The following is a 26,809-nucleotide window of genomic DNA, read 5'->3' on the forward strand; positions in this document are numbered from 1 at the left end:
TCTTTAAGCGAGACGACCTGCTCTACTACCGCGAATCTACGGGCAGGTCGCGAAGCGTTTGTATGAATCCTTTAGCATCTATAAGTTAAAGACGTGTTTACGCAAGCGTACGACGATAGGCACTATTAAGGGTTCCCTATCGCTGCTACGAACCGGCTTTAAGCGTCTTTTTAGTATCTAGGGTATAAGCAGGAAACTCCGCAAATACATCGACTATTGCTAGTAGTGCCTCTTAAATCCTAAACGTAGCGTATGCGCTATATAGCGAATTGTAACCTATCCCCGCCGACTAGAGGCGTTTCTATACCGCTACGGTAGATCTAGTAACGGCGCTACTAGTTAGTCCTAGTAGCATAGATGCTATCCTTACATCTACGTACAAATTCTCTAAAAAGGTAGCAATAGTCGTAGGTCGTAAAGATTAGGAGGCAGTACGGTAGGGCGTAGCGTATATCGACTACCTCTGCCTTATAGATATAAGCTTCCCTATAGTAATAATTGCCGATCGAGATCCGCGTTAGCTCTTAGGCTTTATAAAGGGTATCTTCGACCGATTGCGTTCTAAGCTGCTAACTTCTATAGTATACTATCCCTAAACCGATAGGCAATCGGAAAGAACAAATTAGACGGTTAAAACTGTACTTCGATACTAGCTCTCCGAATACCTAGGCGAAGATTAGACGCAGTATATCGCTTCTCTCTAGGCTATATTAAACAATTCCCGCAGCGCTATAACTAGATAGTCGCCTAACGAAATCGTAATAGGGAAGCGTACGAACCTAGACTCGATTACGCACTTAGACGATTACCCTAACGAATTAGCGGCAGCCCGAGGCAGGATCTAGAAGGAAGCCTAGGATGCGATAGCGTAGGGAGCGATAAAGATAAAAGAACGATATAACGCTAAGCATAAGCTACTAATGCTGCGTCCGGGCGATAAAGTTATACTTAAGCTCTCCGTTAGGCTCGGTTATTCGGGCTATAAGGTTCTAGGGCAATTACGGAAGTTCGGCTATCGTCGCGAAGGTCTATTTAAGGTACTCGAGCGTATCGGTCGGCTCGTATACCGTCTCGAGCTACCGCCGATTATGAAAATCTATCTAGTAATCTCTATCGCGTATCTTAAGAAGGCCCTATCGGAGCTAGATCCCTTTAAACGAAAGGCTAATTACGAACTACCGCTAGTAGCTATAGAAGAAGCACTTAGCGATTATAACGAAGGAGATTCTTACGAGATAGAGAGGGTGCTCGATAGACGTACAATCGTTCGCCGTAGCAAGCCGATCCGCTAGTTTCTAGTTAAGTAGCTCGGCTATAGCGACGCCTATAACGTTTAGTACGATATCGATAATCTAGAAGCCGCGCGAGAATTAGTCGAGGCGTTCGAGTAAGCGCATCCCGAAGACGAGCAACCGCCTTAGAAGAGTATTAGAAGAGTAGTCTAGAAAACGCGCTATCGTTAGCCTTTTTTAGACGAAACGTAGCCGCGTCGGTCCGAGCGCTAGCGCGGTAACGCGGCTCCTACGGAGTCGTAACGCGCTTATACCGGCAGCTAACCTATTCCTACCGCGCTATCTTAGACCCTAACCGTTATCGTAGACGGCAACCGGCCCGAGTTGCCGATAGTCGCTATCCTATCCGTACTATTAGCATTACTTTTAATATCCTAACCCGGATTCTCGATTAGAATATATTCCTTGCCTTTTTGTAGTAGAACGTCGATATTTAGTTTCGCTCGGCGAGCGCGATATTAGAGGCGCCTACGATAGAGCCGGTTCTAGGAGAACCGTTATAGCAAGTATAAGAAAAGCAAGTTCTCGCAGTAGGCGTTTCCTTAGAAAAAGACGCATAGTTTACGGTAGACGATGTTAAAGTATATATTACGAAAATTGCCGGCCTACCGACTTAGACGGTTAGCGTTAGAATAAGCCTAATATACACCGACGGCCTTTTAGAGAATATAGGAAACGGATTGTTTACAATTACCGAGACCGGAAAGGAAGGCTATCGTTGCTACGAAGGAGGCCGAGATCCCCCCTATTACTTACGCTAGAAGAAGGAAATGCCCTAGGAAACCGCCGAAGCCTGTAGGCAGATCTTAGCCTATCTTTTATTAGGCGACCTATAGCTCGTTGCTCTCTACTCGGCGGTAGCTAAGGCCTTTACTTAGCCGACCTACTCCGTTTTCCTAGCTACCGAGGCACTCGTTATAGACGGCTACGTCTTTCTCCGTAACGGCGCATACTATTATATTACTAATAGAGGCGTAGAATACTACGGCTAGATACTCGCCGACTGCGAGGCTAAGCGCCGCGTCGCCCCTAGCGATAGCCTGTTTGTTACCGGCCGTACCCTAGAGGTTGCTAAAGACCCCGAGGATAGCGAACTCGACGCCGGTTAGGAAGATGTTAGTTAGGATGCTAGGGAGAATAGGGCCGATAGTAACGAGCGGAGCGGCGATCGGGAAAATGCTAGAGAAAAGGGCAGCGGAAACGACGCCGATAAGGGCGAGCTAGGTAGTAATTAGGAGGAGAATAAAGCGCAGCGGGATAGTGCTAACTTAGAGGACGATTAAGGTAAGAATAAGGCGGACTAGATAGAAATAGAGGACTACTTCGCGGCCTATCCTAACGAGCCCGGATTAAACAATACTAGCCTAACGATTAGACAATTTAATACGGCCTAGCGTCGCTAGTTCGCTAACGCGAGACTAATCCTCCCTAATTTAGCCCTTAAGCTACCGCGCGATGCGAGTTTTGCCTACTTGCGCGCCTACGCGCTAGCGGTTATCGTAGTAGCGAACCCGACTTACTCCTTTACGAAAGCGAGTTAGAGAAGCGCTATCGAATCGCTTACGACTAGGCGCAATTGGAGCGCGACGTTAGCGGCCTATCTATTCGACGGCGCTTAGTAGGATACTCCGCTACTTCGCGGCTATTAAATCTTCTAAAAGATCGACGCTATCTAGCGCGATAACCCGGCTTAGTCGTAGAACCTATACCTCGATACGTAGGACTTCGTACCTAAGAGCGCTAATACTACGGATGCGATCGAGGGAGAGTACGTCTAGCGCTATCGACCTAACTACGCGCACCTACGGGACTATACCGAGGGCGATGCCTATTATTTGCGTTACGATTAGTACAACCCTACTACCGATATAGGGCTAGACGTACTAGAAGCTCTAAGGGACAGACACGAAAGCGTACGTAAGACGCTTAACGAGGCTCTTAAGGAAGCACGCGCTCGGTTAATAGGCCTAGAACATTCGATAGATAACGGACCGTAGGTAGAGCGTACGTCGACGTTACGAGTAGCACCGGCGATCTCATTGTCGTTAGGATAATTAACTTTACCTCCGCGGTCTCCGTAGCTACCGCCGAAGTTACTAGGATAATCGACTTTAGCGTAATAATAATCGACTTTACCGCCGCTATCTCCGCAGTTCCTAGCCGCACTACCGAAATTGTTATTACCTATATTGTAGCTACGATCTTAAGCGCTATTCTTGCACTCGTAGGCCCTACCGATATCTCGATTACGCGCTTAGCCGGCGTCTGCGCGTTCTCGCCTACGACCTACGTCCCTAGAGGCGCTACCGCTAGTGCTCTAACTATTACGATCGAGACTACTAACTAACGATATAATTGCTAAGCGAATTATTTATTTCGCCCTGCCTTTGCCCGGTCGTCGGCCCTAATTATACTAATTCCGGCGCGACGCCGAATTTACTTAGTACTAGCGCACTATCGACGAGTTAAGAACGCGCGGCTTCGTCGGACAGTCGGAAACGCTAGAGGCCGCTTGCATCCGCTAGCTAAAAGAAGCGGAGGAGTGCGACTCCTTAGTAGCTAGAATCCGGTCTATAGGCATTAAGGGCGATAAGGAGTTTTATAGTAACCGTTACTACGATAGAGCGCAATATATCTTCTAAGCTTTATTTAAACGGGACGTAAACGGTGCCTTGCTAGAGCTGTTTCGCCTAAACAAGCCTTACGATTAGTAGGTAGAATATATTTAGGCGCGCTTAAAGCTCTACCCGCTCTATCTAAAGTTGTTATATTACGACAACCCGATATAGATCCCTACCGAACTGCATTACTATACCGCGCAACCGGTATACGACGTAGACGCTACCCTTTAGGAACGCGAATATAACAAGCTAGTTACGACCTTCTATATCCTAGATAGCGGCCTAGAACTCGACTACTCTATTTTCCGTACGCTAGAGTTAATCGAGAAGTATAACTATCCGGACAACGAGCACGATCTTTCTAATTATACCGATCCTATAGCGGAACGTACCCTTATTCGGTTATATACGCGCAAAGCCCTCGATACCGACGGCCGTCTACTCGATTTTCTAACGTTAGACACGAAATTTAGAGGAATTTTCCCGCGATTAGTAACGTTTTAGTCCGCGTACTTGCGCTACGGACCGGACGCCGTCGACGATTAGCCTCTAACCGACTACCGCTTCTTCGCGTAACTACCGCCTCTACGATATCGCGCGATCGGTCTCGCTATCCGCTAATTTATACGAAACGTATAGTATCTACTAGCGCTCCCGCTTATTGTAGCTTATAACTAGGTCGAAGAGACACTTCCGTTCGACTATATCGTCGCTATTATAGGCAACGGACGCCCTACCCCGTATATCCGCGCCGTCGACGGTTCGGATATTATCTATTATACCCGAGGCGTCGACCGCGAGGTTAGTACGAGAATTGCCTAGGAAAAGGGTAGTAAGGCCGATCTTACTAACGCTCTAGTCTACTAATTCCTATTCGACCCTATTATAGGTCGACTCTCTACGCTTCGCTTCTCTCTAGAAAACGCGCAAATTAGCGACCGATGCGTCTATATACTAATACGTATAAAGGTCGCTAGCCTTATTAGCGCCGAATAGCTATAGCGATACTAGTTAACGACGTTTAACGCTTAAGGTCTCCTATTGCCGCAGCGTCGCTAGTTAGGCGAACCGGCGGTTACTTAGGACGTTAAGGATTACTATTAGCGCTATGTCTGCGTATACGGCGTCTATTCCCTACGGGGAGAGGGCTATACCGCCGACCTAGTCGACCCTAACAAGATATACGACGATACGGTAATATACAAATCGTACGGATATCCTTAGGTTCTAGTAGGATATCGCGAGTATATAAGCTACGCCGAGGCCAAACTTAAGAAGATCCCTATACTTACTCTCGATAAGAAGATCGCCGTCGATTAGGACGCGATCGTATAGCTATCCTTTAGAGATAAGGACTATATAAGTAACCTATTTAAGGCCTATATAGACAAGATTATAGCGAACCTACCCGCTAGCTTTAGAGTGCCCTTAGGAATCTTAAAGAACTAGCCTAAGAAGAAGATAAACAAGCAACCGGTACCTAACGCCTTCGTGCCGGCAGCGGCGAGAGATAACGTAGTTAATTCGCTCGCGGATCGTAACGAGAGCGCTCGTTAGTATAACGTCGACGAGACGTAGGACCCGGTGTCTTCCTACCTTATTCCTAACGATAACTATAAGCTAGATAAGGGTAACACTACGAACGCTGTTACTTTTAGCAAGATTCTGCCTTAGGCCGCCCCGTCTCCGTTATAGAGCTAAAATAACGGGTCGCGAGGCGGCCGCGTTAACAAATAGCTAGAGGCCGACAAGCTAAGTCGTATACGACTACGCGCAGACAGCAACTATAGTATACTGCTACTACCGCCGCCGTCGCGTAAGGAGAGCAATAATACCGAAAATGCCGCTATATTTACTAGCGCGATCGAGTAGGTAGACCTTAAATTGCCGCTACTTCCGACCCTACCCCCCTACGCTCTAAGCGGCGCTAGAGGCCGCCTGCAACTAGTAGTTAATTAGACGATGCTTACTAACCGCTCCCTTAACTAGAACGCACTTCTCGTATATCGATAGGCTAAGTATTACGACTACCTTATAGCGTAGATAAAGGACAGTAGAGATACAATACTAGTAACGGCCGCTTAGAACCGCGTAGCAGTATAGGTCGCGCTTTAGACCGGCAAGCAAAATATAGCGCTCTTCGCGGACGATTTTCTCTACGATACTGCCGGTAACCTGCCTACTATCGCCTTAGTTCCGGCCGATTCGCTAGCAATTCTCGGCGGTAGTATTAGTAATGCTACCGAAGAGGAGATTAACGGCCTATAGGAGGTAACCGATCGATACCTAGGCAAATACACTTTAGACCTAGACGCCCGCTATAGCGACGGCTTAATCGATTTTAGTAAGCTTACGGAGAAGATAATGCCTAACGCGGCGCTAGACACTACCTACGAGACGGCGGCGCATATAGCTAAGGTTATAGGCCTATATAATAGCATCGCTAAGGAGATAGATCTACACGTCCTCCGCAAGAAGGCTACTATTATACCGACCGTTACTCGGCTAGAGCCCTCTACGGAGACCCTAGAGTCGAAGCGCAAGCGCAAGCGCGATGCCCTTAACGCCTAGGCCGACGACGGGTCGCTATCTACCCCTAAGCGTAGCAGAAAGCATCTATTAGCATAAGCATTAGCATACGACTAACAGGATATAGTGCAGAAGTCACCTATTAGTATAAGTATTAGTATACGATTAACAGGATATAGTGCAAATGGCATAAGCATTAGCATTAGTAGATACAGTACTAAGAAGCATTAGGCGGCGCATTATATACGAGGGCGTATAAGTCTTTCCTTTTAGGGGGGAGGTTGTTACGGTTTAGATAGTAGTGCGGCCGATCCTGCTCCGGATACTATCGATCCTGCCGCAGATTAGGACGATTAATGTATATAGTTTCCTAGGCTAGTAACTAACTAACAATTAATTATCTTTGTATACTAGAATCGTGTCCGTCTCCGCTCTATAGAGCGTATCCTAACATTCTTAGTCTAGTAGTTTCTATCGCTATCGCTATCGCTATTATTATTATTATTATTATTATTAGCGGCTTCTTAAGCACCTAGCGTATTAGTATCTTCTCCTAGAAGCTTAGACTAGCGGAGCCCTAATAGCCGGAATGCTCTATACGATCTACGTCGGCGAAGCTTAATTGCCGGGTAGTTAGATTCTAGCCGCGGCTGCTTAAGACGATTATCGATGTAGTATAGTAGGAAGATAAAGGCCAAACTACGTAGAATAGCACGACCGGCACGGCTAAGACGTTAGACAACATCCTCGATATCGCGCGTAAGAGTAAACCTAGTCTAGTAAACAAGCTTAATATCTAGTACATTTAGGCTAATACTAAAAGCAGTAGTAGCAACTATAATCCGGTGTTCCGATAGCCTATCTAGATGCTCTATAGTCTTATAGAAGCGGTTATACCGGCGCTTCTAGTCTCGCTTAGCGATACTACTAGTATAGAATGTTACTATAGTATATATATTAACACCTTTGTTGTCCTATGTATATCGTTTCTTCTAGTCCCTACACTTAGCAGTCGTTGCGACTAGCTAATGCCAAATAACATTAGCTAGATCCTAGACATACTTACGACTATTAATAAACAAGAGGGCCTTCTTAATGTTTATCGGCGTAGCTTCCTTAGTCTCTAGGTCGAATGTACTATCGATAGCGAAATATAGGTACTCGTATAAGCGGAGCTAATTCTTTAGAATAGTACGTAGGATATACGTAGTATCTAGACGATCGACACTGCTACGAATAATCTTAGTCTAAAATAGCTAATTACTAACTAGACGAAATCTACTATATTTAAGTACAAAGTCCTCTATATCCTCGGACATTGTCGTAGAACAGCCGAGCCAAACTGTGTCATTACGGAGCAACTTACGTAGAGCGAAGATCTGTGTATATTCCTTCCGAAAGTTACGCTACTTGTTAACAAGATAGACTTTATCGATTACTACGAGACCTATGCGGGCACGAACCTTAGGGTCCTATAGTAGCTTCCTAAAGGCTAGACTAGCACCGGTTTCTAGACTTAGGATAACATAATAATATCTACTATTAGTAATATAGTCGTACAGCTTAGGATAGAGGCTTATAGTTTCGGAGGTAATATTAATAGCGTTAACGATACTATCTCGCTCGATCGGCTAGCTATCTAACTAGCTATCTAACTAGCTATCTAACTGGCTATCTAACTGCAGCTATTAATACCGGTTCTCGACGACCTTAGCCTGCTCCTCGCTAAGGCGATTTAGCGGTATAAACTAGAGGGTAATAAGGCTAGTCAAATACGTAAAGGCTATAAATACTAAGCTCTTGCCCTCGCCTATCTTCGAGATCTATAGAACATCGCTACCGCCGAAGATTAGCGCGAAGACTAGATCGATTTAGACGTCCTTCGGCTAATATCCTTTTCCTAGATAAAGGCGATCTAATAGCTTAATAAGGCTAGCGGTAACGATATTACGGTAGATATTCTTAGCCTCTAGAGAAGCTGCGGCATTATATACGAGTTGCTTAACTTAGTCCTACGACAATAGGTTATCGGCGGCGTTAATACAATCGCAACGGATCTAGAACTATACTTTATAATCTCGCTTGTTCTTAGGCTACTAGACTAGTAGCAAGTAACTAAAATCCGGGCGCTCTCGAGTTATAGCGGCGCGACCTAGAAGTGCTATTAGAAAGTGCTACTCGGATTTATTCTACTATCTATTAGTCTTGCGCTTCTTAGCCCTATCCTTCTTCTCCCTATTACGCTGCTTGCGAGTGCCCCTCGGAGGTAGCGCTATTGTCTGTTTGTTAGTAGGTTAGTCGCGATAGGTTGGTCGCGGTAGGTTAGTTATAGTATACTATTAGTAGGCGATAGCGAGGTACGATAGCGAGGTGCGATAAGGCAAACAGGTATCTAAAGGGCTCTCTAGACCCTTCGTTAGGCCTATTCGAGTCTAAGAACGTGCTAGATAAAGGAATTACTACGAGTAAAGGTGCATATATACTAGTAGTATAGTATAGCCCTCGGTAGTAAGATAAAGGCAAAGGGTTAAGAATATAGGTATTCTAAGAGTCGGAGGTACGAGCGGCGGTTAATCTAAGGGTCCGCTCGTAATTTACTTAGCGTTTTATATACCGTTTGTATATAAGTAATATAAAGGAGGGTAGAACAAACGCAGTTACCGGAAGACCTGTCTTAGAAGATCGCATTTATAGCTTTAATTTAATATTTTAACGTATACTTTATATAGCTATTTTAAAAGATCGTATTATTGCGTAGAACAGCTTTTTTAGGTTTGTCTATCTAATATATAGTTATGCTTCTATAAATTCGAATTCTCGTTTGTATACCGGACGGTTATATAGGAGCTATACGGTTTTCTTTTAGGCGCTTCGCTATAGGCTTAGCATAGACCGCTAAGCTAGATATATATTAGTGTACTTGGCGGAGAGATAATATAAGGACGTAGAGACAGAGTAGAAGGTAGAAGGTAGAAGGTAGAAGGTGGAAGGTAGAAGGTACTAAATTTGGGTAGAAGGTCCATACAAGCCTACAAAGCGGGGCGCCTGAATGGAGGTAGAAGATGACGCTAGAAGTCCAGTAGTCAACAAGAGTCATTAAGAGATGAATGGTCTAATGAAGGCATGAAGCGGACACTACACTTATTATTATTACGCCTTGCGAAACTTGGTCATCAAGCCTCCCAGCCAAAAACGCCTCGGCACATATCGATAGAATGACTTGGGAGTCCATCCTTCACAGACACATGTACCGGGCCGCAGGTGGCGTCTGCGGGGGTTGCAATCGACACCATCCACTCATATCTGATCCAAATCCAAGCCTCGGGAGTTGCAGACTTCACAAAGACTTGTTCTGGATCAAGATCAGCCAAAGCAACTTCAACGACGAATCGTTCTCGTTCAAAATAATGCATCCGGGCAGATTCCAAGGCCGCATAAAGTGATCAGCACTCCTCTTATTATGTTTCTCCAGAAAAGCGAAACGCCACTTGCGAGCAGCCCTATCAGACCTCTTCCCGTACGGCATGGCTTTTCTCGTGGAAGCTTTCAGGAACGTCATCTTTTCGACCACAAACCACAAACAGTGACAAACTGGGGTTCGGCCACACCACACTCTAGTCTTCGAAGCCGCCTGATAGAATAAGCAATGTTCAAGGCTTGAAGAGGCGTGCTTGGCAGGGCCGGGCAGAGTCACGCGTAGCCATCTCATCAACGGCGGATTTCTTCGGTCATAAGTCTGAATGCGGAAAGCCTCTGGAGAGGGAGCAAGCAGCCCATATGCCGCCACATGGGTGTGCTTCAAAGAGCAACTACAAGTCGTCCATGTAAAGATCTAGGTGGCGTCCGCCGATCACGAGAAGCAGGTATTCTGATTTGCTGTCCGGTATGTCAGCGTCCCGTTTGGAAACAATCGGCGTACCCTTCTGCTCAATCGACTTCCCGCAGGCCTCGATGGAGGGAACTCTATCCTAGGCTACATCGAGGCAGTGACCACGATGACTTTGCGGTGGTCGAGAGACTTATGTTGGTGCCGACTAGCGAATTATTGTGGATGCAGACGCCACAACCAATCGTAAGCGCGGTATTTGTACTGCTATACATACCTGCTCTTATCGCCTTCAGACCATCAATTCTTCCTCGCTTCTTGTTGTTCCTCTCGTACAGCTAACAAGATGAAGACCGTCGGAGTCACTGCTTTGATGGCCAGCGCCGCCATGGCCTGGCCAATGAACATGGAGATGTTGACTGGACCTCTTCAAGAAGGCGTCCGCGCCAAATGGCTCGAGGCCAGAGAGATGCTCGAAGCTGGTATCGCCGAAAGACAAGCTGTTGCCTCTCCACAGGGTGCCGGCGCCCTTCCACTCGTTCCGCCACCATTCGATGCCAAGGCACAGTATGTCAGCAACACTGGCGCCCACGCATTCCAAGCTCCAGGCCCAACCGACGAGCGTGGAGAATGCCCAGGTCTCAACGCCATGGCCAATCATGGGTACCTACCAAGGAACGGTCGAGCCACCATACAGCAGTTTATTGATGGCACGAATACTGTGTTTGGTATGGCAAAGGATCTTGGTGGCTTCCTCGCCCTCTACGGCGCTATTGTCGATGGTGACGGTTCCTCTTGGTCTATCGGTGGTCTGCCGCACACTGGTATTCTCGGCTCGCACAACAACTACGAGACCGACTCTTCGCCAATCAAGTCCGACTTAAACCAGTACGGCTCTAACACCAAGTTTGTTATGTCGCAATTCAACAACGTAAATATCATCATTCCTGAATTTTCAGCTGCAACTCTGATCTTCGTTTTAGCTCTACAACCGCCAGCCAAACGCTGCGACCGCCAACTACAACCTTGACGTGCTCCGTCAATTCCGAAAGGACCGATTTACAGAGTCCATCAACAAGAATCCATACTACGCCTACCTCCCGTTCGGCGGTATCGAAGTATCTCAGGCCGCTTTCACCTTCATCTACCGCTTCATGTCCAACAAGTCCGCCGAGAACCCAGAAGGCATCCTGAACAAAAACGTCCTCAAGAGCTTCATGTCCGTCACCGGTCCCGAGAACAACCTCAAGCACACCCCCGGCTACGAGCGCATCCCGTACGTACCATCCCATCCCCTCCACTAACGCCTCACCAACTCCCTCCACAGAGACAACTGGTACAAACGCAACCCTTCCGACGAATACTCCATCCCCTACTTCGAAGCCGACATCCTCTACCTCGCCCAAGCCGACCCCCGCATCCTCACCATCGGCTGCAACAAGGGCAAAGTCAACACTTACTCCCCCATCGATCCCAGCCAGCTCACCAGCGGCGCCTACACCGCCCAACAAGTCGCCGCCAACCCTCTCTGCTTCGCTTCGGCTTTCGCGAAGGCGGAGATTCCACTCATCACTGGATTGCAGCTGAGTAATCCGCTTGTTGCGCCGCTCGTTACGTCGCTGGATGGGATCACTTCGAGTCTGAATTGTGCGGCTATTGGGATTGTTAATCAGAATGCGTTGACGGCTTGTCCGGGGTTCTCGACTTATGGGGGGCCGACGGGGCCGGTTGCGCCGGGGGCTGTTCAGTCGTGAGAAGGGAAGGGACGGGAATGGAGAAGAGAGGGATGATGACACGATGGCAAGGAGGATGCGGATGATGTTGTTATCTGGATATGTGGTATTGTATTCCATGAATGAAATCAAATGCTGTCGTTGAAAAGATTTTCCGTGTGATTTCCAAGGTTCGCTTTCGATTCGTTTCGTCATAGGCACCCTCACCGCAACTCAAGAGCAACTCAGTGATGCTTATGAGGATCTTTAGGACTGCCAAATAGGAATCTATCGAGAAATGACATGCTGCAAAGTGAAGGGATGGGGCTCGGATCAGTCATGAAGCTGGAAGGTGGCGACGAGCAAGAAGTTTCCGAGCTGGCTGGTGACCGAACCTACGTAACGTATGCAAGGAGGCTTTCGTGATTCCGGCCGTTCGTTAGCGTGGATTTGTAAGCATCTCAGCGTTCTACATCGATACTTCTACGAATTACTGTACGCTCTATAGCGATGCAATTGTACTGATTTTTGCACTAAAATAATCGCAGCGTCGAGTTCTATAATTCCAAAATTGTAGGCAATGTATTGTAGCAGAATATACTGATGTAGAAGTATGTGGTTTGAAGCCTAGTCGAATAGCTAAGTGCCGCCAAGTCAGGGTCTAGCGAGGGTCGGCCTGAGGGAATGTTAGCTGTCGAGATTCGCGGAAGTTGCCGCTTTCTAATCAATGCTAAACTAACTACTAATCGATTGGTATCTACTAGAAACAGCTAGCGGCGGCCCTTCCCACCGCGCTAACGAGGTGGGTAGCATTACGAAAGCCTCCTTACATACGTTACCTCTACTCAGCCGCTCCGCATACAAGCTCGTAACTTCCACCTACCTTCTACTTTCCTTTTATATGTAACTTCCTTCATCTTAAATCCCACGTTTCAGTTCCCGGCAGTGTAGTCTACAATTAATCCAATTAATCTAGACCCCCCCCCCCCTAAATTGAATTAGATTGCTAGGACCCCTAGATTGGATTGAATTGGATTGCTTTAATAGGGGCTAGATTAGATTAGATTGAATTGCTAAATTAGCAGGACTAGGCGAGATTAGATTGGATTGAATTGCTAAGCCTACCTAATTTAGCCCTTCAGCCCCTAAATTAAATTGGATTGCTTTAAAAAGGGCTAGATTAAATCGAATTGCTTTAGAACGGGGCTAGATTAAATTGAATTAAATTGCTTAGTTAGCAGGAATAAGCCGGATTGAATTGGATTGAATTGCTAAGCTAATCTAGATTGCAATCCCGGATTGATTGTAGACTATACTGCTCGAAATGGTATACTTCGCAAGGGGTTTGTAAATAAACTACAACGTCTTTCCGCTAGTGATGGGGTCCACCAACCTGTGGATAGTGTACACGCTCTGTAATACACTATATATACGACCCTTTTAGGCAAGCTCGTTATATATACACAAGGCGGAGTTATCGGATACGCTGATATCCCGCCTACAACCCGCCAAGCTGCTTAATATTGCTCGGATATCCTAGTATTCGGGCATACCCGATGTGTATCCATGGGTGTACACCAGTATAATATACGATGTACACAACCTCCATCTCTTCTCAGGGGCTGTAAACCCACAACACTACTTTCCGCTAGCAAGGGTCTGAATGGAGATAGGCACGGCCGGCATACCGTACAATTCCTAGTGTGTAATTTGCCTTTTCTGTTGTGTTGGATCTAATTTTAGGCAGATACCCACTGTAGGATATATAAAGGAACACGTTTCCATCCAGACATCAGATCAAGACATCCGTCCTACATCCTTATCCTACAACACTCTCCGACCCTAACTCGACGGTTCTTGCGAAAACCCAACCTAGAGACTCTGGACGAAATTCGACATCCGATATAACTTACGGAAGCCTCGCGTAGCATTACAAAGATGCATTACGCAGTTATCCTTGCAGTTGTTATCCCAACAGCGTATGCCCACTTCGCTAAGTTCTACAACAAATATGCATGTTCACATCAAGTCGGTGTATTCAACTTCGGAACCAACTCGCCAGGCTGGACGAGCAAATGTTACTCCCTTTCTCCTAGCGCAGTCTCACTCGATGTATACTTCGATGGCACACAGGAGGTACCGTGCGCTGTAGAACTCTACCATGATAGCCAATGTCAGCACTTCCTCGACAAATTCGACGGAGAGGCGCCGAATCGCAGCGGTTGCTTTGACGAAAGTTCGGCTATTAATTCGTACAAGGTTACATGTCACCGCCCCTGATGGTGGCGAAGTTGGGGGTCGGGCGAGCGGGGAACTGATCAACAAGAAGTGGTTCCTTTTGTACACAAAAACGTAGTCTGTATTTAGAGTTGGAATGGTATTCACTTCAGGAGCGGTAGAATTTGTGCATTATGTGTTTTGTATTTGGGAAACGTCGAGATGCAAAGCGCCCGTTCAACAGGGGTATCAAGGTCCACAAATCCTATCTAAGAAAAGTCGAAAGTCTCTTCCGAATGTCGACCTTATAGAGTACCTTTCCCAAGAGAAATAGGGTATAGAATAGCGTGCTGCATAACCTCTTCTTGTCTGGCTTCGAGTTCTGTCTCCAACGTCATTCCGCCAGCAAGGGTCTGAATGGAGATAGGACCGAACGACTTTCGGCAAGCGTACAGTGGAAATATCTTGATCACGGGACAGAACGACGTCGGAGGTGCACTATGCGATATTGCTGCACCGGCATGAACTCTGCCTGGAAGCCGTGGAAGAAGCTGGATCTGTCGAAAAAGAGTTATGCCTCTGCTTCGCAGGATTGATGATGGATGGCTGCATACCTTTGGCGATCCGACAGGCACCCAGCAGACACGACACGCGTTTTCTTGGCTCTCTACTTCCACTTTCTAGAGCAGAGCAGATCGACAACGAAGTCGAGCTATGGAGTCGAGGCTGAGCAGTTTCCTGTGCTGGAGAAATTTGATCCTCGACAGAAGCCAACTGGAAGCTGTGGGACAGCTTGCTTACAATCTCTCTAATCAGCAGAAAAGAAACGACGTGGCGCTCCGTATGCAGCGTCTCGTTTGGCAAGGATGAATGCAGGAGAAGAACATGACAAAACAAGCTGTGTTCAAGAGCGCTGAGGCGGCGGGCAACGCAGGAGACAGTCATGGCCTTAGAGTGCTGGCTGTGCAAGCTTTGGTTCGGCCGGCAGCGATTCCAACGTTGAAACAGATGCCGTCTTTGTGTCAATCCCACCTCGAAACGTCGCACAAGTCTTGCTGTGTCGACGGGACTTCGATTCGGAAAGTTTGGATCTAGTAGAGAAGAAGCAAGAGAATAGCGGGTTTGGTCTTCTTGCACTAGCACAAGCTCAAGTACTACCTTACTGTGCCCATCCATACGAAGCCTGGTCGAGATGGCGAAGCTGGCGCGTGCGACATCTCAAAACGAGACCTTGGATGACATCGACGCTACCGTTTACATTGTGTGAGAACTAGCGAGAGTCCTGCGATGATGGGAGGTGTGAGAAGTTGCTGGGGACATTCTAGCGAAGGATCTGCTCATCACACAGGCTGCCAATGCTTCTCAATTGAGTCCCGGCGTTCTCCATAGATAGCAAAAAGAAGCCATTGTCCTCCTGAAGCACTCTTCAATCACGAGCAACGAAACTGGAAGCATTACATACCAGTTCCCACTTACTCCTTGACCCTGGACACTAAATCGAAACCGTGCTCCGTATGTCAAGGGGATTGGTGCTGGCTTTACGTCGGACCCAGAATGGTGGTCAGATTCTCAATGCTGACTCGCGCCGATTCGATGCTCCTGATGAGGACCCCGGGCGGCGGGCCACACAAGGGCTGACTTACGCGTCCAATGCTCAGTCTTTCCAGAGACGCTTCGCTCTCACGCATGTCGAGTACATGTATGTATGTGCTCGCCCTCTCACGTGACACAGTATGGAAGCGAACCAGGGCTAGCCGAACGTCCCCACTCGGAACACGAACAGCTCGAGCTTGAGACTACTAACTCTAGTGGCCGAGGCGACCCGATCGCACATTTTCATTTGAAAAGCTTGAGCGAGCGTCAGCATCCATCCAGCTTCCAATCTTATCAGATGCGAGTGCGTTTCGGCGGCATCGATATCGGACATTCTGGATTCCGCAGCACCGGTCGCATGCGTGTGCGGGCAGGCATCTCCAAGGCGAAGAGGGATCTGCGTGGAATGACCTGATCGTCCGTTTGCCGAAAGACCAAGACCAAGGGATGGCAAAGGCGCCTTCAACAGCTGGTCCGGCCATATCGTTTCCGCCCAGGAGATCTCTCGACGTTGTATGCAGAGCGTACTGCTGCGACAACTGTTCCGTCGAAAGCTGTCTCAGCAGAGCGAGGCCTTCTTTGCTGCCTCGGTGCTGTTGCCGGAGAGCTTTGAGCTGCAGGACCAGGACGACGACCCACATCCATCGGCCCGCGGTCCAGCCCACAGCAGAATGCCGAGGACGATACGCGAGCTGCTTAGCGATACCAGGAGTGCTGATCCGCGATTTGTGCGGCTGCACAATAGCAACTACTCGCCGCGGGACTTGCTGGGAGAGATCTTGTCCATGGCAAGCCGCATCGTCCGCAGGGTGTCGGAGGCGCAGATGTCGAGCACAGATCGTCGGTGGTGGCCCATACGCGAGATCGCAAGCAAGTGGGATAGTATCAGAGCATATCCGGAGATGCTGCAGGGCGCTGATGTCGAGCTGTTGAAGATCTTGGTCTTGGATGCGTATGCCGATATGGAGAGGCTTGGGAGCTCGTGATGTGGTGATGGACTGGACTGGGCGCTTCGAAGTGTCCGAAAAAGCATTCAACAAGTGTAGGCGGTATCGCTGCGGGTGTGAAGGAAGGTTGTCGGAAGTTCGTCTGCGGTGTTGAATCAAATGGTCTCATAGCTCCAGGAGAGGCACGGGCATGCCATTGGAGAGGTGTCCGGATAGCGAGTGAAAGACAGGTCCCAGCGTCCTGCGTTCACAAGTCTTGTGATTGTCGACCTGGAAGATCGGATAACACTCGGAGGGATGGAACATGTTTGTGAACGAATGTTTCTGGAAAAGAAAAACATCTGTACTTAGCTTTACATATACCACGTCCTTTGACACGCCTTTCCAGTCAACACCACGGCGTAAGGGGAGATGATGATCGCCAGATGCAATGCGTAAGAGCTGCACAGGACGTGGTAGGATGAGCACAGCCTGGCATGATCAGAAAAGGTAATGATGTAGGTGAAGGAGAGAAGAGGTGAGGTCGAAAGAAGGTCGGGGGATCATGGACGAGGTGCGAGAGACAGGAAGCGAGAGCGAGGGCGACGAACGACTCCCACGGGTTGCACGGGCTCAGAGCAGCGTATGAACGCGTCTCGATTATTAATGAGCTAGCCGAATCCGGCTGCCGCACCGAGCCTTGGCGATCGAGACATCGATCGGAACACGGCGCTTCACGGATTCCTATTATACGCCTTGACTTCTCCTACAACTCACCACTTCATCTCTCCATCATTGCCGCATCGCCTGTCCCAAACGCCAAGCCATTCGCAACCAACAGCTTGACGTCGGATGAGAATCTTGTCACTCGGATCATCAATGTGGGCATTGATTCCAGCACGAATATCAATGCGGACAGACTTCTTTCGCCGCCAAATACGTCCAGCGAACAGGTTTAAAGTTGTAAAGGCAGTGAATTGAAGGAGGGTAACATCTGTGATACAGGACTCGAGACTCTTGGAGCACTGGAGAGACATTCCAATGAACCGCCAACTTGCCTTGAAAGTATCGAAAGTGGGAGGTAAGCGATGGCCAATCAGGTCCCAAGTATCGGCTTGAAAGAAAGGCTGCGCTGTGCTTGTTGAAGGGTGAGCTGTTCGACTTTTGGATCACGTCTACTGTCATTCGGCGACTTTTGATATTTCCACGATGCGAATTTCGAAGAAGGATGATCGGGATCCAGCTAGCACGAGTCAATGTCGTAAAGAGGTAGAAGCAAGTAAGTGAGTGATCATTCCGCTGAAGAGGTTAAGATGTTACTCGAACACACTTTGCTGACCTCAACTTGCTTTTCTCTCCTAGCCAACGCATCACATCGGCCGTTCCCAAGTCGTATTCATGTGTCGACAAGGAATAAGGAGGCGAAAGCAATGCTTAGTATACTTTCGAAATGCTTTCATTGCACTTTTCGAGGTCCGACGCGCTTTCTATGCTACAAGGAGCTGCCCTTCTCTTATTCCTTTACGGCACTGCGCTTCTGGAAATCGGGTGCTCGATCAAATGACTATATCCCTGGTTCACATCCCGTCTGCCCTGATTTCAGCTTCCTTCCAAAAACGCTTCTCCAACGCAAAAGCTGATCGCGATGCCCATCGCCAAGTTGATGTGACTTCACCTCTCACTTCCACAATCACTCCAAGTCCGGATCATATCGCTTCCCCAGATATCTTCGCCATCAACAGTCGGTCGGTTAACGCACAGCTTAGCCAGCTCGCTGCCCAAGAAATCCTTCCAGTCCCAATGCTGATCGCAGTCATTGCCACCGAGCTCAAAGACGCAAGTACAAGCTCTCGGATCTTCAGCTTCCTCTTCCTCGATATCCATGCCATCTTCACCATCCTCTTCTTCCACATCCATATCCATCTCATCCCCGTTTCCCTCGTCCTCACTATCAAGACCAAAACTACAACTCTCCACCAAATCCCGCCAATGACTCGCAACAGCGCCAAGCCCCTCAGCCGCTTCGACCACCTCCCCCAAATTCGTATTCAACAACGTCACCCCAGCTTCCCCCCAGCGCGGGATCCGGAGCAAAACCTCGATCTGGATGGGCCGATCTGCGGAATACATCTCCCCATAAAAAGCCTCCACCTCATCCGGCATCTTTTCGAAAATCAGTCGTGCCACGTTGAAATTCGCGCTATATTGCAGCCTGAAATCCGGGGTCGGGATTTTTAGCTCTTTGTTCGAGACGTGGAATTCTACGGATAGGGAGTTGTTGGTTTGGAGATGGCAAAGCAGCGTGTCGTTCAAGACTGGCGAGGCATTGCTGCTTTTCTGGCGGTAGAAGCAGTGGGGTTTGGAGTTTCTTGGATGACGTGAAGGATTGCTGGAAGATGCGACAGATGTAGCGATTGTGGACTGCGTTGTTTGGAGACATGCGCAACTGGATCTGTTCGAGGAGGTCGGCGGTGCCTAGGACTTTGTGGCAGGTGGTGGTGGTTGACATGATGTCGAGTGGAGTCGCTGGTTGGGGAGACGGAGAGTTGGGGCGACGCGGGTTGAAGGGAGGTTGTGCTGCGAGGATGTGCGGTGATGGAATTGGGAGGTGAGTGTGTTTGAGGAAGGCCGATGGTTGAAGAGGAGGAAGTAGAGTGTTTTGTACGTGACGATTTCAGGCGCAGAAATGTTTATGAGAGTCACTGTGCTGGCTGTTCACCTTCGTTCACGCCAAGACTTGCCAAGACTCACAGGGGCTGAAAGTCCAGCTCCCAATACTGGCAAAACTCCATCTGGTTGCCGTTGGATGCAGATTTCTCGGCGCTGGGGACGGTGCGGCGTATATAGTGTGAAGAGAGTGGTTTAGATAGAAGTAGAGACTTTGAGAAAGGTTCAAATGATAGAGCTGCATTTCAAGATGGCTTGGCATGACAAGTCTGGAGTTGAAGGAGATAGATCGGAATGGAGCAAATGCATAACCGCATTTGAGAGATCTTCTGATGCGATCTTCCCCTCCGCCAGCAGATATTGGCTCGTCACCTCCAACCATGCATGCACATTTGAACGGCACGCCTGAGCCTGAGCCTCGCATTCCGCAATCAAGTAGATCTGGCGGCCGTCGACGCAAATTCGCAGGCATGAACGATAGCGGACTACCTCTCCTTATTCTTGATGTCTCCGTACAGAGCTGGTGTTCAACTTGGGCAAGAGTCGCCATCGAGATAATGTTCGTGGCCGTCCTGGCAAGTCTTGTCCCCTGACTCACAGCACCAAGGAAGAAATCGCCCTGATTTCGACAGGAAGGCTGCTAAGATCGCCGAGTTGAAGGCTCAGCTCGAGCAGCCCTGGACGACCGACATCATGGAAGTCTGTTGAGAAAAGTAAAGTAGAAGAAGCTGCATCTGGGCGCAAAGCAAGTTCGACGCGTTCTGCTACATTATCACTTGATGTCGTGATTTGAGCCCTGTGAGGGGCCGTAGTGTACCCTTGGGCTGTCTGATCATCAAGCGAGGGTCGTGACTGCAGTGAAAAGAAGTCGTATTCATTACTGCCACTGTCCCCCTAGACAGTTTCGAAGCATGATGCTGTTAGAATGGCAATGAAATGTTGTGTTCTTCGTCAATTCGTGTTTCGTAATCGTTCAAAATCGCATCAGAGCACTGCTGCCGAGCTTCAGAATTTCTCAATGGCTCCAACGGTCATGCATAGCCGCCTCAAAGTGAGGTTTCTGCATGCATATCGCGTCAATTGGACTCTCACGACACTCACACACGCATCCTTCGACGACAGCAACGACACCACACTCACGAAAGCGACACCAACAGCAACAACAACAGCAACAGCAACAGCAACAGCAACAACAGCAGCAACAACAACAGAGATGGAGAGAGAGAGACTCACCATCGCCACCGACGGCTCCAGCTGGTCCGGAGATGCCGCTGGTTGCGCTTATGCCTTCCAGTGGTACGACGGCCATGGCACGCTGGAGATCGTCGGGGCGATGCGAGCGCTCGCTCCTCTCGCACGAGCAGAATTTGCTGAGCTCGCCGGCCTCGAGCTGGCTTTTGAACACTTGCTGGACGACTTGGAGATCAGCAATGTGAGACGTGAAGTCAATCACATCGACATCGTGAGCGACTGCCTCAATGCAGTCAACAAGATCCTTGCTGTGCGGAGCGGAGCCAGCGGGTACGAAGGAACGCGGGTGAAGAGGGTGGTGATGATGGCGGAGCGGGTGGAGGCGGAGTATGGCATCGCGGTGAGCTTTCGGTGGATGAGGCGTAATACCCTCCCCGAACAGCAAGAGGCCGACGAGTGGGCCAACGAGGGCAGTTCGCTGTCGTGGGGACAGCGACTGATGAGGGAAGAGACCATCACGGAGGCCAGACCATCACGCGAGCCAGACCTTCGTGATTGGGTACCGGTACCAAACCGATGACACGTCACCCACAGAGGTGTGCTCAAGTCCTGGGGCGTGCCAGGCAACTTCTGCGAGACAGGCCTTTGCGAAGGCTAGGGGACTCAAAGGCCGACTTCAACCTCCACGCGGTGGTCCCTGGGCACCTCTTCGGAGGTGGCTAACTGGAGCGGTGAGAGATCTGGTGAGATCGATGGCGGTGAAGTTGCAAGACTTCTTAACCGTGACGATGTGGTTCGCAGCACATCAGGTGGCAGAGCAAATCAACTCCACCGACAAGCGTCCTTCACGCAAGTCAACTCCGCCGACAAGCGTAGTTCGCGCAAATCGACGACAAATCAGCTACACACGATGGCTTCCACGATGGAGAGCGACATCGTTACGAGTGTTGTTGCTCGTCAAAGATTCGGTTGTCTTCCACCAACCGCCTCTCTCAATCAGTACACTCCAAGCAATCGACCAACAATCCGCCATGATACAGAATCCGATCAGCCGCGGAGAATGCTCCCACAAGGTCCAATTCTTACTCGCCATTCACCTGATTGATTGGTCGCAATCGACTGTCCAACTCCTCCAAGAAGCGAACTTATCGCAACTCAACGAGAATACAGCTCTCCACATCCCTACTTCATGCAGTGAAACACAGGACTGTGAGCTTACGGTGCTCTTGTCGTTGTCACCCTGATCCCAACGAGCGAGCTGTGTTGACCATAACGCTCCAAACGGTCGACTCAGAATGCAATTGTGCAACATCAGAGCAGTCGAAGAGTGTACGACCCAGGCTTTGATATGCATCGCCTATCTGCCGGGTCGATTGACGGCAACTTCACCAAAATCCGTCGACAATTTCGGCCCCGGCTCCTGTTGCTGGTCCTCCTCTTGCGGCGGAAGCCGATCCAACGTGGCCTATGGCGTCCCATAGCCTTGCGGAGCAAGCTAAGATAGCTCGCCAAGAGAAGAACGCTAATCGCCTACCGGAGATGCCTCAAGATTTCTATGCGACGACTGGCATGGATGGTATAGACTACCGTACCGGCAAACCAACTCCGCCAAAATCCGTCAACAAACGTTGTGCAACCGACCAAACGGCAATTCAGCAATCCATGGTTACATCGCAAAACAACAACAGCGTCATGTGTGTCAGACTCTGCTGTATCAATGCTGAGCACACTCTCTCGACATCAACGCCCCGCGCAGTCGGCCGTTGATCCAGATCTCTGTAATCGCAGATCGGTCAAGGAGCGTTGTGCCCTATGACTCGGAGGCGACATACTACCTATCACGCAGTGTGTGGATCCCACTCCGCTCACAACAATCGTCGAAGGAGCCTGGCAATTATCTCGCAGCATACGTCGCCTCATCGACCAACGAAGCCGTGGTGGTTCATCGAGACTTCTTCAGCTTAGCTTCCTCTCCCATCAGCAAAACTCCGCCGGGGGACAATGTCAATGCAATTCAACGGAAATGAAGCAGCTATCGATGATCAGGCGGCTGGCGAGCAAGACTTGTACAAGAGGTGAGAGTCGTTTATCTCGACGGCATGATCGGTGCTTTTACTTGGAAACTGATTTGGGGTTGAGCCAAGAACTGTGGAACAGTTTCGATCCGCAAAGCTTGGCGCAGCCTTATTCTGCCCCAATCACGAGCACAAAATTTGGCCGGATTCGCGGGCCGCGAGTTTCTCTACACTCCAGCAGCTCTCAAATGGGACGTTGGACGATGAAGAAATGGGCTGACAAGATGCTATTGCGGTGCGCCGATGCGCGTGAGGACGTCCCAGCCCGACTAGCGACCAGCTGGTGGAAAGACATGGTAAGCAGATATCCATTTGCCAGGATCAAAACGTCGAAGTCGGAAAGCTCTCCACAATATCCAACTGAAGACAACACGAATCTTCAGTCCCTAAATTTCACTCCTCCAAAATTGCAAACACTCATTCATCCTTCCCATACCATGCGAATACCACTCCTGCTAGCGGCCATAGCCGCCTACATCGCGACACACACATCAGCTCAGGCCGGTCCAAGAAGACGATGGGAGGAGGACACCCGGCCAGCCCAGCCTCTCGATGAGGCCAAGCTCCGACGCTCGACATCCTCTTCCAACTTCACGTGGAGCGCCTGCCCTGGGATCCCAACGGGCATGGAACTGCTCACCCTCAAGTGCGCGAACCTCACCGTTCCCGTGAGCGACGACGATAAAAAGATCGTCCCTCGCCATCACGACGACATGCTGATACCCATGATGAAAGTCACCCCTGGAATTCCCAAACGCACAATTTTCTACAGCCCTGGCGGGCTGGGGATGGACTGGGTCAGCGATCAGTTCAACAAGACCGATTATCAAAGATTGGTGGGTTTGTTCGGAAGACGGACGGAGATCATCGTTGTGGGCAGGAGAGGTGCGAATTGGATGACTTGTCTGCCGGAGAATACCCATCTGCGACTCGACGAGACGCCGGGGAAGAAGATGTTTGCGGACGAAAATGTGGAGAAGGCGTTGCAGAACATGTGGAAGAAGGGCGAAGACTATACGTCGGGATGTGGTGATTTTCACCGCAAGAAGTATAGTCTCCCGTACCTTGGGACGAAGTGGGCGGCGAAAGACTTGGATCTCGCGAGGGAGAAACTGGGATTTGAGAAGATTTCGTTTTTTGGAGAGTCGATGGGAGGCACGATTCTGGGAATCGAGTATGCGAGGATGTATCCAGATCGGGTGGAACGAATGGCTTTGGATGGAGTGGCGCCGTACTCCTGGTACAGTCAAGATCACGAACCCGAAGAGATCGCCGCCGCCGCAGGATTCTGGGACAAGCTCTGGGCCGCCTGTCACAACGCCGGTCCTAAGAAATGCGGTTTCTACTGCGACGACATCGAAGACATCCGCAAAGCTTTCTTCAGCATCGGGCCCCGCCTTCAACGCGAGAGATATCTCCTCGAAATCCACGGCTACGACAACGAGGAACACGTTGGTCCCATCTCAGCCGTTTTCGACGAGCAGATGTGGCTCCAGTACGTCTTGAAGAGTTTAGGTGTCAAAGTCGCCCGGAAAAGCGTCATGAACGTCGCCTCGGCCATCTATCAGAACGCGTGGAGAGGTCTCGCCAGCGACCCGGACCAGGACCCCCCGAAATGGAATCCGCCCGAAGCAGCATACTTCCTCGCAGCTATCGATCAAGGCGGATTGCAGAACAAGCCTACCACCGAGGAAATCCGTCACCGCTTCTTCCCTGAATTCATGGACATATTCGAACTCGGCCCCGACTGGTCCACCTTCCTCCACGCCGCGGCCATGAACTTCACCTCCATCGATCCTCCCCACGAATACGACGTGAACGTCCGCGCTCCCCCGATCTTATTCATTGGTAACACGGGTGATACCAGGACTCCGCTTTGTAATGCTAGGAATTGGCAGGAGAGGGAGTTTCCGAATGGGAGGCTTCTCACGATTGATGGCATTGGACATGGACTTCAGGGTGCGGATCTGGAGGGGAAATGTGCGAAGAAGTACGTGAGGAAGTATTTTTGGACGGGGGTTTTGCCGCCTGAGGGGACGGTTTGTGAGGGGGTGCAGTTTCCGGAGTTTACGAATCAGTGGGAGCGGGCGTAGGGGTGGTGGTGTCTTTCTACCTCGTTGGGTCCTCGGGATTATTGTTGTTGTGAATTATGATAAATTTCGGCACGATCTTGACTTTCTTCGTGGATTTCATACAATTGCAGCTGTGCTACAAATCATCGGCTACAAAGAGGTCTTCTCAATACCCTGCACACGCAAAATGATGACGAGAAAGAGGAATGTGGTCGGCACTGAAACGCGTGTCATCAGGAAGCTCAGCTCTAGCATAGAAAGGACCACTGCCTCAGTCGAATTGCCACTACCTTCTCAGCTTCATAAGGTATATCCAGCCAGACACGAATCAATCTCATTGCTCATGCAGCCTGCATTATCAAATCTCTTGCTCCATCACGCCCACATCCCAGTTGTCATTTTCCTCTCGCTTCATCAATAACTCGCTTCTTCCGACATGCTATCCTTCCAGTACCGATGACAGGAGTGATCACTTCCATGGCGAATCCAGATCTGCTCCAGGCCCTTCTCCCTGCTCATTATCATCCTAGCATTCTCGTGGTCACCTAAAACGAAGCGCTTTGCAGTATCTCATGAAACCTTTGCGGAGATGCTGCGTCGGCAGGTGAGTTCTGGATTTACGATGGAGGCTTCTTCGACAATGTCCAGCCCCGAGCTGCCGTTGCTTGGCAGGTAGAGTGCTTGCCGAGAAGTGTTGAGGCGTGGAACGTTCTGAACATTTGCTGAAGCCGTGTCCGTGGCAGACACCTCGGTGGATCGGTCTCTTGGATCTTCGTAAGCTGGCTTCCTTGTTAGATTCTGTGTTGTGTCTTTCGGCCATCAAGCTTCCGTCTCGAGTCTGCCTGTCAAAGTCCTCTGCCAAGTCTTCCTCGATATCGAGATACTCACTGCCATCGTTGGTCACGTCAGCAAGGCTTGTGACGACGTCGCTAGGGTCTTTCTCCTCGAATGCGATCTGGGGAAGTCTCTGCGTCCTGGATTGTGGCTTCTTCTTACCCCCTTCAATAAGCGGTATCTCTCACTCCGAGAGTGGTTATGGCGACACCCGCTGTCACCACATCTCCGCTCGAGCCAGTCCTCCGTCTCGCAGATCGACGCCGTGAAATTACCGGTGGGTGTCGCGGTCTGACGTTTCGTGGAGAGTTTTGCAACCGTAATGCCGCCGAAGTGTCAGGATCTGTGGCGACTCCCTACTTCTCAACCTTTGCATTGTTCTCTCGACCGGCTTTGTTCCCTGTCGGCCTCTAGTAGCTATGCTCAGTCGCGTCTAGGATGGTGTTAGGCTCTACCCAGCTATGCCACCCAGACTTTGCGAAGCTGCTCTTATCGTCGATCAGCAGGGGCGGCCCAGCTCATACAGCAGATTCCGCTTTCTGCCGCGTATTTTTGTAGTCGCTTCGTTTTTCCAATTCGAATAAGACAGGAAATGGGGCTGGCGAGATGGTGCTAAGGGGAGTAAAGCAAGTCCGACGAGTGTGTTGTGTTCTGTTACAATGTGCAGGGGCGAGAAGCCTGCAAGGGTCCGCAGCCGTCAGGGCGCGTCAACGCCAAGCTTTCATATGCCTTGCAGCGGACTCGACTCAACCTGTGCACCGTGATCCTCAGACGTCCAGTCTCACTTTTGCGAGTGCGGTGTGCTGAAGCCATGGACTTGATTGACTGGGCGCGCTGTGCCATCTCGAGCCATTTGCGTGATTTTGCAGAGGCAGAAAAAGATTCAGGGCGGCCAACCACACCCCATCATCCCGTTACAACGACACGGAGAGCATCCAGGAACTGATTGGAAAGGACAAACTGACCTCTCACGCGAAGAAGAGTATGTGGCCGACAATCATCTTAACGAAAACATGCGCAAGTACAATGACAAATACCTGTCTCCAGCACTGACCCACTTCCTGAATACTATCCACGCACAATTGCAGCTTGGAAATAACACCCATGCCAATGCAAAGGAGCACCGCGACGCCTCAAGCAAGCCTGCATTGGAGATACGAGGTTTTAGCTTGACTATGGCCTCATCTTGGCTTGTACGGGCGACGAGGCCGTGAGGACATATGGCCTGACAAAGGAAAAGGCTATGCGAGCCGT

At 49.6% G+C, this 26,809-nt stretch overlaps 4 protein-coding genes across 4 annotated transcripts; 3 read left to right on the forward strand and 1 right to left on the reverse strand.

Annotated features, from left to right (window-relative positions):
- Positions 1-10,614: 10,614 nt before the first annotated feature.
- On the forward strand, positions 10,615-12,022 carry MYCFIDRAFT_141402 (uncharacterized protein; the record flags this gene model as incomplete). The annotated part of the gene is made up of 3 exons (XM_007931270.1): positions 10,615-11,199; positions 11,252-11,544; positions 11,596-12,022. The coding sequence occupies 3 exons, from the start codon at positions 10,615-10,617 to the stop codon at positions 12,020-12,022; spliced, it is 1,305 nt and encodes a 434-aa protein (XP_007929461.1).
- Positions 12,023-13,918: 1,896 nt separating this feature from the next.
- On the forward strand, positions 13,919-15,596 carry MYCFIDRAFT_204618 (uncharacterized protein; the record flags this gene model as incomplete). The annotated part of the gene is made up of 3 exons (XM_007931271.1): positions 13,919-14,424; positions 14,889-14,926; positions 15,063-15,596. One exon carries the CDS (start codon positions 13,919-13,921, stop codon positions 14,258-14,260), a length of 342 nt encoding a protein of 113 aa, XP_007929462.1. The 3' UTR covers positions 14,261-14,424; positions 14,889-14,926; positions 15,063-15,596.
- A 2,791-nt stretch (positions 15,597-18,387) lies between these two features.
- Positions 18,388-18,879, reverse strand: MYCFIDRAFT_198753 (uncharacterized protein; the record flags this gene model as incomplete). The annotated part of the gene is made up of 1 exon (XM_007931272.1): positions 18,388-18,879. The coding sequence occupies one exon, from the start codon at positions 18,877-18,879 to the stop codon at positions 18,388-18,390; it is 492 nt and encodes a 163-aa protein (XP_007929463.1).
- A 1,435-nt stretch (positions 18,880-20,314) lies between these two features.
- MYCFIDRAFT_177505 (uncharacterized protein) lies at positions 20,315-26,769 on the forward strand (the record flags this gene model as incomplete). Its single annotated transcript, XM_007931273.1, has 22 exons — positions 20,315-20,341; positions 20,372-20,920; positions 20,948-21,057; positions 21,086-21,794; positions 21,829-21,858; positions 21,890-22,046; positions 22,079-22,270; positions 22,300-22,577; positions 22,604-24,705; positions 24,743-24,948; positions 24,983-25,186; positions 25,212-25,261; positions 25,331-25,422; positions 25,450-25,472; positions 25,501-25,702; positions 25,750-25,856; positions 25,890-25,957; positions 25,993-26,101; positions 26,141-26,196; positions 26,223-26,391; positions 26,427-26,576; positions 26,603-26,769. The coding sequence occupies 22 exons, from the start codon at positions 20,315-20,317 to the stop codon at positions 26,767-26,769; spliced, it is 5,757 nt and encodes a 1,918-aa protein (XP_007929464.1).
- Positions 26,770-26,809: the final 40 nt, after the last annotated feature.

This window comes from Pseudocercospora fijiensis (assembly GCF_000340215.1).
Source record: "Pseudocercospora fijiensis CIRAD86 unplaced genomic scaffold MYCFIscaffold_7, whole genome shotgun sequence".
In the NCBI taxonomy this organism is placed as follows: domain Eukaryota; kingdom Fungi; phylum Ascomycota; class Dothideomycetes; order Mycosphaerellales; family Mycosphaerellaceae; genus Pseudocercospora; species Pseudocercospora fijiensis.